This window comes from Crinia signifera, chromosome 7, assembly GCF_055691185.1.
Source record: "Crinia signifera chromosome 7, ASM5569118v1, whole genome shotgun sequence".
Classification (NCBI taxonomy): Eukaryota; Metazoa; Chordata; class Amphibia; order Anura; family Myobatrachidae; genus Crinia; species Crinia signifera.
The window spans coordinates 2,149,740-2,161,645 of record NC_139223.1 but is presented as its reverse complement, the minus strand read 5'-3'; the positions used below and the strand labels follow the sequence as shown (position 1 = coordinate 2,161,645).

The window sequence follows — 11,906 nt, the reverse complement described above, 5'->3', positions numbered from 1 at the left end:
CACAACTCCCGCTCCACCTGCACACAACTCCCACCCCACCTGCACACATCTCCCACCCCACCTGCACACATCTCCCACCCCACCTGCACACCACTCCTGCTCCTCCTGCAACTCCCACCCCACCTGCACAAAACTCCCACCCCACCTGCACACAACTCCCACCCCACCTGCACACAACTCCCACCCCACCTGCACACATCTCCCACCCCACCTGCACACAGCTGCCCCAACACCTGCACACAGCTGCCCCAACACCTCCACACAACTCCTGCCCCACCTGCACACAATTTCCGCCCCGCATGCAGACAGCTGCCCCACCACCTGCACATAACTCTTGCACCGCCCATTTACAACATATTCACAAAGCACCTCTGGTTGCATGGTACCACGTCTCTCTCTTGCGTTGATGATGATACACATTACTGCTCAGCCGCACCATGGCGGAAGGAGATGACTGGTTGGTGCAGGTTATTTTTAGAAACCTCCACTGTGAAAAGATGCAATCTCCATGAACACAGGGTCAGTATATTTTGTGGTGACTGGGAATAGACAGACACAAGGTTCTTATAACATCAGTATACATTGGCTGTGCTTACAGGATCACCCCCACTGTGTCCCTATTGGTAATACTATAGATGTACGCAGTCCTGGTGACCTCACATTATGCTTTATGTGTTCTGGAGGGAGGATAATCCCTATGTATGCGTGTTGATGGTAGGGTGGTTGGTTAGGCCTTGTGGCTAGAAATGCCATATTGGTGACTCCTCAGGAGAGCAGGAGGTGGAGGCCCAGGGTGGTTCCTCAGGACTCTTCATAAACCTGGAGAGCAGGAGGTCGAGGCCCAGGGTGGTTCCTCAGGCCTCTTCATAAACCTGGAGAGCAGGAGGTGGAGGCCCAGGGTGGTTCCTCAGGCCTTTAGCTAATTTCAGAGAAAAGTCAATGCTTGGAGACCCTTGAGTGAGACATCCCATTGACACTATATCCACGTTTGGTCCAAGATACTGGAGAAGGTTATGTACAGAGATCCCTCCAGAAGCCTCCACCACTATTCCTGGGTAGGCAGCCTTCACAGAGAGTGCCGCTTGGTGCAGTGACTAGGAGAGAGAGCATGGGAGACTGTCAGTGATTGCCCAGACATGTCCTTCATTCACCCCACTGTGCTGATGGGACAAAACACACCACAAACACTTCTAATAAATAACACTATCAACGTTCTTCTACTTATCATTGTGTGGTCATGGTGACCTACCTACCAACCACAGAGGGACCACGGTGATATGACCTACCTACTAGCCACAGAGGAATCACAGTGATATGACCTACCTAGCAACCACAGAGGGACCACTGTGATATGACCTACCTACCTACCAACCACAGAGGGACCACTGTGATATGACCTACCTACCAACCACAGACGGACCACGGTGATATGACCTACCTAGCAACCACAGAGGGACCACAGTGATATGACCTACCTAGCAACCACAGAGGGACCACGGTGATATGACCTACCTACCAACCACATAGGGACCACAGTGATGTGACCTACCTACCAACCACAGAGGGACCACGGTGATATGACCTACCTACCAACCACAGAGGGACCACGGTGATATGACCTACCTACAAACCACAGAGGGACCACGGTGATATGACCTACCTAGCAACCACAGAGGGACCACGGTAATATGACCTACCTAACAACCACAGAGGGACCACGGTGATATGACCTACCTACCAACCACATAGGGACCACAGTGATGTTTCCTACCTACCAACCACAGAGGGACCACGGTGATATGACCTACCTACCAACCCCAGAGGGACCACGTGATATGACCTACCTACCAACCCCAGAGGGACCACGGTGATATGACCTACCTAGCAACCACAGAGGGACCACGGTGATATGACCTACCTACCAACCACAGAGAGACCACGGTGATATGACCTACCTAGCAACCACAGAGGGACCACGGTGATATGACCTACCTAGCAACCACAGAGGGACCACAGTGATATGACCTACCTAACAACCACAGAGGGACCACGGTGATATGACCTACCTACCAACCACATAGGGACCACAGTGATGTTTCCTACCTACCAACCCCAGAGGGACCACGGTGATATGACCTACCTACCAACCCCAGAGGGACCACGGTGATATGACCTACCTACCAACCACAGAGGGACCACGGTGATATGACCTACCTACCAACCCCAGAGGGACCACGGTGATATGACCTACCTACCAACCACAGAGGGACCACGGTGATATGACCTACCTACCAACCCCAGAGGGACCACGGTGATATGACCTACCTACCAACCACAGAGGGACCACGGTGATATGACCTACCTACCAACCACAGAGGGACCACGGTGATATGACCTACCTACCAACCACAGAGGGACCACGGTGATATGACCTACCTAACAACCACAAAGGGACCACGGTGATATGACCTACCTAACAACCACAGAGGGACCACGGTGATATGACCTACCTACCAACCACAGAGGGACCACGGTGATATGACCTACCTACCAACCCCAGAGGGACCACGGTGATATGACCTACCTAGCAACCACATAGGGACCACAGTGATATGACCTACCTACCAACCACAGAGGGACCACGGTGATATGACCTACCTAGCAACCACAGAGGGACCACGGTGATATGACCTACCTAACAACCACAGAGGGACCACGGTGATATGACCTACCTACCAACCACAGAGGGACCACGGTGATATGACCTACCTACCAACCTTCCTGCAGCAATTACGAGGGAGTGAGTAGAAGTAACTCTAACACTGCAGAATATGAGAATGGAGAGTCAGTTCGGAGTCCTGGCCATTTGTCAATGGGAGATCAGGATACGTTTTACCGGACAGCTAGGAAACCCCACCTTCAAGGATTTTGCAGGATTACGGGAATTGCTTATGATAGGACCGAAACTCGGGTTATATGGGTGCTGCCGCTGTTGGAGTGGGATTGTGTGCTCCCAGAGGATTTTGACCACCCGAGCGAGTATGAAGAGGGACCGTCTGGTGGTGGAAACACTTCTTCCAGTCGACCACTGCTAATTCCACCCAACTGCGGAGCTGGCTGGGGGAACTAGGTGAAGGTGTGACCCTGCAGGAGAGAACTGGTGTGGTCTAAGTGATCTTTAATTTGAAGATGTTCTCACAATTCAGGAGAATGAAACCAACAAGGATGCTCACCTCCAGATCTTTGAGATTCTTATGGGTAGAGCCAATTGAAGGTGGGGCTTGGGGCCAAGTCACGCTGGCAGAGCTTTGGAAGCCTAACAGGCCCTAACACCCTAGGATGTGGCATCTACACTGGTATAACAAAGTCATTGCTAGCTAAGTTCCAGATCACCTCAGAATCTTATAGTCTCAAATTCGGGACTGAATAAAGGTGGGACTGCTTCCTACAGGAGTTTGCCAGTCAGCTACAGCGGAGAAATGGCTTGAAGAAAGACAGGCCTCCAATGTGGAGCAGATCATAAAACTAATTGTAGAAGAATGACTAATGACTGAGATGGCACCCAAGGTACCAGAGTGGGTTGGCAGAAGCCCGGCACATGGACTGATGAATATATAGCCAACCTTACCCAATGGAGAGTCTTCAGTGCAGAGAGTGGTACCTGTGAGTGGAAAAGTTCCATGAGAAAGACCTACACGTCAATGATAGTAGTAAAGGAGGAGGTAATACCTATCAAAGAACCTCGTTACCACTCCAACCACCCAGAGCACTTGTAAGGGACTGGCTCATGTCTCTGTGTTATGGTGAGGGGGTCATACAGACAGATAGGGTGTATATTGTGGGCCTAGTTCTGGAGGAAGAGCAGGCAACTCCTCACACTATACGAGGGCACCTACAGACTTGACAGAGGAGAACCATTGGGTGCAGGGCCTACAAGATCTGGGGGCCTCACTCACGTTGATTGAGTTGGACCTGATTCCTGCGTCCCCGCTGATTCCTGGACATTACGTACAAACTGCTTTCCTTAGGGGACTATAGGCCGATATCCACAGTATCAAGATACAGTACAGTACATCTGGACTGGGGAGATGATTAAGGAATCCTGGAGTTGGGAGCACTCAACGGATGATTATCCTTTGGAATGCTCTGGCACAGGGACTGGTGAGGACACACTTCATCCAGTTGGTGATCAGAAACCAAACATGAAGATCAGTAACCTAGGTAACAAAGTAATTAAAATATATATGTGGTAGTTAGGTGCGCTGCTAACTGCGGCTGGTTAAGGGATTGTCAGTCCCTGAAAATTAATTAATAGTAATTAAGGCTGAAGAAATGAGTTCCAGAATGTTACTGCTCTAATGGTGAAGAATCCTCTTCTTAATTCAGTACGGAACTTATTTTCCTCGAGCCTCAGTGCATGCCGGGTGTCCTAAGTATAGGCCTGTTACTGACCAATCATCTCCCAGTTCCATATGATCCCCAATCCTGTATCTGTACATAATACAACGAAGACATTAATTTCAGTTCCTTCCTGTGATACATCTTATCCACATCCCACCAATCAGACCATATTCAAAAAAAAAAATAATTTTTACCTGCCCACCCATCAGAAAACCTATATAATTATTTCCACCAAGTTGTCATTCAATATATTCTCCATAAAATCCTTGGTCCTAATATTGCATATGAACCATTTTGTGCCAATTTGTGTTGTATAGTATATAAGAATAATTGACTTCAGAATTTCTTATAGGACACATGGTCCATTTGGACAGCTTACCTCTTTAGAATCAGTCCATCAATTATATGCGCTATAGAGAATGTATTTATCTAATTGCGATGTCTTTGCATCCACTCACAGTATGGTAGTAAGATATCCTGTTCCTATCTCTGTTCCTATCATGTATCTACATAGTAATCAAGATAATAACTTAATTTTACGCCAATAGTGTGATCACAGTATCACATGTCTAGATACACCATAATAAGGAATGTATATTTACTTAATCTGGTACAAATATTGTGTACGTTTATGCTATGTCATTAATACTGGGTACGTTTATGCTATCATTATCTTTATTACTATTTTATTTCTTTCAGAACGGACAACTACCAATAACAATGTAAATGTAATATTACCCCTATAACTGATTTTTCCTTATTTTTGCAGCATGACCATCATAACGATATTTACTCGTTTTTAATCCATCAACATCCCCTTTACTTCAAACTATCTTTTTTCCTTTATTAATCACTTTACCATTCAGTGATAATCTCCACACCTATTATACTTGTGGGAAACACCAATTTTTGGTGTCAAAAGTCGACACAGACAATGTCGACCCTATAGTGCTGGTTTACCTTGAATTAACACCTTCACCCTAAGCCTCCAAATCCCCATAAACATAAGGGGTGTCACACATCTCCAGACCCCTGCATTGTATGCAGGGGGCTCTAGCCGACATGATTTGTGTCCACATGACCTGTGTCTACAAACCTCTAAGCTCCTAACTTATATTTAACTATGACAGCAGCAATACCATACTGCAATAATCACCACACTCCTCTCATATATATTTTACACAAACACCATATTTTGGTGCTAATAGTCGACATAAACTAAGTCGACCTCCTAGTGCGCTAACACTAATAAACTTTAATTCTGTTTTTTCATCAGTTTTTCATAGCCTTTATACTATCAGACACCATCGTTATCCCAATTCAGTACCTCTAACCATAGGTAACAGACACCATCGGTGCCTCATTATCATAATCCTAAACACTGTGTTGAGGGTGGTTTAGCCCATCGCAAACAAAGCTAATTTAGCTCTCAATAAATTTCACTATTGAGAACACAAGCGGATACACACACCCCCATTTCCTATTGGGACATCCGTCTGTCCATCATCTTTCTAAACGCAGGATTGGCCTGCCCACCTCTCTTATACTGACAGGGAGTCCCCAGTCCAGCACGTCATTGTGATCAAGCCCAATCGGGGCGAAACACGTGTCCTTCCGACGTCAGGGCATTTCCAGCCACTCTGAGCCCTCCCGCAGTCCCTCTCAGACCAGCGCTGCCGTTACTACTTGGACGGTGGAAAACGCTCACCGCACGGCTCTTCCTGCATCTCGCTACCAGGCATATAAGGTAATCTGTATCTAAAATCCACAGATTGCCTTGCACGCTCAGACTCTGTGTCTGGTGCGTGGACACAAGTCAGTACCGCTACTGAGCGGGACTGCTGCGCTCCACCGTATGGGGCACGCTATAATTAGATGTCCGCAATATGAAGGAGTGAGCGCCTGCTATTAATGTGACCCGCAGGTTCAAACTTTGTTGTATACTGTTGTTAAACCGTTTACTTAATTTCTTCTCAATACACCAACCCTGCTCCACCGCTGTTACCACTATCAGTAACAATAACTAGTTAACTGATATGGTGTAGACAATTTTCAGTCTTTAATTGTTGTATCTGTTGAGCAGCAAATAGCCCTTAGGGTAAAATTCAAGTGGATTGTTAACTCCTGTTTTTTTCATTCTGAGAACTGTTACCAATTTTGGTGCTTACAACCAATGTAATTTGATATATTGTTTTGAGTAATGTGTGGAGCCACTTGCCGTTGTGTGTGTTGCTGATAAATCAATCTATCTTGCACATACATTGATTCAAGATTTATAAAGACCTTACTCACCCCTGCATGTGGAATTGTGCACAGTATTTTCCATTACTGGCTCAGTAACCACTAACCCATTGAACTTTGCAGTGGGCACATATACCATTACCCTGTGAGCATACCCTTTCTCACCCTCTTATCTCCCTTTTTGTTTCATTCTAATTTACTATAACCTATTACGTGGACTCGCTCACTCTCTCATTCTCCTGAGCTAAATCGGGGAAAAGCAGAAGTGACAACTGGCTCCTAGTTCCATTTGAGGCTCTCTCATCTGATGCCATATACAGCCATACTTCGCTGGGCCGCCTGATCCCATCTGAACTCAGCAGCTAAGCAGCGACTGGCTGGATCAGTACCTCCTGGGAGACCATCAGGGAATATCCAGTGCTGTATCACACATCCAGACAGCAGAAGTAGCGAATGCATACGAAGAGCATTTCTATCTCTCTCTTTATCCATCAAATTCTGTTTTAACAATAGTAAGATAAACCTGCTACCTCTTTCACTGGATTCGGGTCCATTATTTGCTGTGTATTAAAGGAGGGTCTAAAGCAAGACTCCAATAATATTAGAAATCACAATATCATGAAGCTCTGCAACATTCATGTGCACTGCATTACTGTCTGGTATTGATTTGTCTTGCTCTAATAATATATATTTTTTGACCTGGTAAATTCCCTGTCAAATCATTTTCGCCCACTTGACGGTTATTGTATTACAATCTCATATTCTGCATTGTGTATTTACGATTATAAAATAAAAACCGTAGTTTAATTCACTTGCCGTTATATATATATTTTTATTTTTATAAAATTGTCCTTGAAAAAATCGTTACTTATATCTTAATTGACGTGTGTATGCTTTTTAAGTGTAATCAATAAAGGTTAGATTTTATATCACACATTTGTACACCATCTTTTCACCATCTTATTATTTCAAGTGTGCCCCAAAAACCTTGTCGTTCTTCCTATGTCTCTCCAAAGACACCCACTTAATTCTGTACATAGTAATCATATCACCTCTCAGCCTCCGTTTCTCCAGTGATAACATATTCAGCCTGGTATAACCTATCTTTGTATTCTAGTGATTCCAGACCTGTTACTAGCTTAGTCGCCCTTCTCTGTACCTGTTCCTATTCATTTATGTCCTTTTTAAGGTGCTGTTAGGCGCGTGGCGCCGTATACTCCAGGTGGTGGTGTCGACACGGCTCAGGCAGGCTAGGAACCCATGTAAGCTAGGAAGCCGAATGGGTCTAGCTGATAATCATAGCCGTTCGACAGATGTTATACCGACAAGAGTATGAGGGGTAAGTGCCGCGTAGCACGGGACACTGACGTGGACCGGTTACTGACCCGAAGGTGGGAGAGGTCAGCACCGGAGTGGATGATACTGTCCCAGCCCCTAACTCCGTTGCCACCCTGTATGTCCACCGGTAGGTGCAGAGGCCCTAGATCTTCTCGCACGGCAGCCACGTTTGAAGCACGGGTTAAGCCTGTGCAACTCCGGTGCCCTCCAAAGCGTTTTAGGTGGTGGCGACAACCTACCGACGGAGAAACAAGATGGACAAGGGGAGAGCTAACTGGGACCCCGGTGGCTGGGACAGGGGACACCTAAGAGACCTGGACAGGGACCCTAGAACAACCCCTGAACTAGGCAAGCTAGAGTAACCACAGAAAATAATAAACTACAGTACAGCAAATGAAATGATAATAGAGATAATGCGTAAATAACGATACCACTCCAGTGAAGGGAAATGGGCAGGAATGGTCTCGAGGAGAAGGGAGAATGCAGGAAGCTGGGAAGCACTGCAGGTCTCTGAGCCAGAGGATCCACGAGCGGGAGCAGGGAAGAAACTGCAGCACTGAGAAGGGAATCCACGGTGAGCAGGCTGGAGACAAAATGCAGCGTAGGAGAGGACACAGTGAAGAGCACCACAGAGTCCAACGAGAACTATAGCCAGCGTCTGCCTGGCATCACAGACCCCATTATAAAGGCAGAACGTGCGCACAGCACGCTGAGGGGACGCGTCATGATGACGCGGACGCCGGGGCCTGCCGGGCGGCAGCGGGGATGTCGTTGCTAGGCAACGCCCCGACGCCCGGCCGCCGGACGTGACGTCGCGGACGCTCGGGACGTTGCCTAGCAACGTCCCGATAGTCAGAGAGCCGCCCGCCGCGCACCCCGGAGGACGGGGAGACATATGCGCGGCGGCGGCTTCTGACAGGTGCGGTGCCCAGAACTGAACACAATACTCCAAGTGTGGTCTCACCCAGAGCCAGATTAATGTCTAAATGGACCTGGAGCTGAAATTATCAAGGGCCTATTATGGGCAATAACAGGGGTTGTGGCCAGCACCTAATAATGTGGGGGGCGTGACCAGTGTTCTGTTTGGGTGGTCTGCTCATGGGTGTGTCTGTATTTGTGTAAATACTTTCAACTAATTATATATGCCTGGAAAATGCAGGGGGCTCGCATAAGAAAAATGCAGGAAGATATATTGGCGGGTGCCCTCCAAAGGTGCACCCTCAGGATACCGATGTCCTAAGATACTTGTGGGGTGAGATGGCACTGCAGTCATAAAAAAATTACTGAAAGCCGAAACTTGGAAGACAACATTTCAGTACCTTTTACCACCTAAATCTTTTACCACCTAAATCTACCGCACCATATACCCCTTATACAAATCATGCAGTAACCCCATTATACTGTACTTGCTTCTTACACATTGTGCCACATGGAATGAGCCAAAATTCACACCGACTGAGCCAAAATTCACACAATGGCACACGGATTGAGTCAAAATTCACGTTATGCCACATGGATTGAGCCAAAATACACATTATTATACCAAACAGATTCAGCAATAATGCACAATATGCTTCATAAATAGGGGCATTGCGCGCCGAAGGCCCATTACATGTTAAGCCACACACCATATTCTCCATTACGTATTATGCCAAACACCATAATGCCTATGAAAAATGATGCTACATAAGTGTTGCTTACCAACATGTTCATTGCTAGGGGTTCCATGCTTATTGCCAGGCGTTCCATGCTCATTGCCATGTGGGATTACATGCTCATTGCCAAGGGGGAATACATGCTTGCGGTAACTGGGGGATAGCTGCCGCCGGGCAGAAATGACAGCCATTGACAGCCGGGCAGAGAGCAGGGGGCTGCCCGGCTGTATTCAGAGCACTGCATGCCCCGGCTATTTGAAATAATACCCCTTTCACACCAGAAAATGCAGGGACTTACCCAGGAATATGGTCCCAAGATCATGCAGAGACATTTCCGGACTGGCCCATTTTACACCAGCCTAGCCCTGCATTTTCTGGTGTGAGGGGGAGAGAAAACAACCCCCGCCCCCCTTTAAACAACCAGCTACATCTTCGGAACCAACTGACCCATTTACATGTAGGCTTCAAATGATTTTGGTCCCGTGAAACTGGGCCGTTTGGTTCCAGAGAAATGTGTCCTCAAACAACATGAACAGCCATGAAATTACATTTCAGAAATGAAAAAAAATAGTTTTCCCTGCAATATCTCTAGAACCAATGAACCCATCTGGACCAGGTATCAGATTGAAGGCCCAGCGATTTGGGTTCAACTGAGATCAACCTCGAGCTTCTGTGATGCCAGAGGGGGAACTGGCAGCCGTTGGAACCGGGTGGAGGTCGGAATTAGCGGGTCCCATGTTGTCCTATGGGGAAAACGTTCTAGGTTTGCCTGTCGGTATCTCCAGTTCCCGGGGGGCTACCGACACGGGGCTGGGCTCATTGGAAAGCTCTGGCCCTCAGCTACAAAATGGGCCTATTTGGAGAATGGGCCTGGAGCTGTAGCTCCATCAGGCCCATTGTCAATCCGGCCCTGGTCTCACCAATGCCTTGTAAAGAGGCACTATCACATTGGCATCCCTTAAATCCACGCCCCTTTTAATGCATGCCAGTGTCCAGTTTGCTTTTGCTGCTGCATTCGAGCAGGGTGCACTATTACCCGATGTATCATCTATGATGACCCCCAGGTGAGTGACTCCAGTCCTTTGTCCAATACTTTAGAGGTAGATTTACCAGAGAAATCCAGGAGAGAGTTCCGACAGGCCCAACGAGGGAAGCAAGATAGACGGGGAAGAGGAATTACTGTACCCAAACCCAAACTGTACCACACAACACCTACAGTAACACTAACTGTACCACATCCCCTCCTGTAACCCTAACTGTACCTCATCCCTTACTGTAACCCTAACTGTACCACATCCCCTACTGTAACCATAACCATACCACATCCCCTCCTGTAACCATAACCGTACCACATCCCTTACTGTAACCCTAACTGTATCACATCCCCTCCTGTAACCATAACTGTACCACATCCCTTACTGTAACCCTAACTGTACCTCATCACCTACTGTAACCATAACCGTACCACATCCCTTACTGTAACCCTAACTGTATCACATCCCCTCCTGTAACCATAACTGTACCACATCCCTTACTGTAACCCTAACTGTACCACATCCCCTACTGTAACCCTAACCGTACCACATCCCCTCCTGTAACCCTAACCGTACCACATCCCTTACTGTAACCCTAACTGTACCACATCCCCTACTGTAACCATAACTGTACCACATCCCCTCCTGTAACCATAACTGTACCACATCCCTTACTGTAACCCTAACTGTACCACATCCCCTCCTGTAACCCTAACCGTACCACATCCCCTCCTGTAACCCTAACTGTATCACATCCCCTACTGTAACCATAACTGTACCACATCCCCTCCTGTAACCATAACTGTACCACATCCCTTACTGTAACCCTAACTGTACCTCATCACCTACTGTAACCATAACTGTACCTCATCCCCTACTGTAACCCTAACCGTACCTCATCCCTTACTGTAACCCTAACCGTACCACATCCCCTCCTGTAACCCTAACCGTACCACATCCCCTCCTGTAACCCTAACTGTATCACATCCCCTACTGTAACCATAACTGTACCACATCCCCTCCTGTAACCATAACTGTACCACATCCCTTACTGTAACCCTAACTGTACCTCATCACCTACTGTAACCATAACTGTACCTCATCCCCTACTGTAACCCTAACCGTACCTCATCCCTTACTGTAACCCTAACCGTACCACATCCCCTCCTGTAACCCTAACCGTACCACATCCCCTCCTGTAACCCTAACTGTATCACATCCCCTACTGTAACCCTAA

General features: G+C 47.3%; 1 protein-coding gene and 1 pseudogene across 2 annotated transcripts in view; one reads left to right on the top strand and one right to left on the bottom strand.

The window, feature by feature from the left end:
• Positions 1-505: 505 nt before the first annotated feature.
• QPRT (quinolinate phosphoribosyltransferase) overlaps positions 506-11,906 on the bottom strand; it is a 31,727-nt gene continuing 20,326 nt past the window's right edge. Inside the window, exons 5-6 of one of the 2 annotated variants that reach the window (XM_083152211.1) lie at positions 808-1,094; positions 506-771 (exon numbers count right to left, since the gene is read on the bottom strand). In XM_083152211.1, the coding sequence (XP_083008337.1) occupies positions 855-1,094 (240 nt within the window). In that variant the 3' untranslated portion in view covers positions 506-771; positions 808-854. Of the gene's footprint in view, positions 1,095-11,906 lie in introns of both variants that reach the window. The other variant, XM_083152210.1, reaches the window with a different exon arrangement.
• On the top strand, positions 6,955-7,071 carry LOC146025332 (5S ribosomal RNA; annotated as a pseudogene).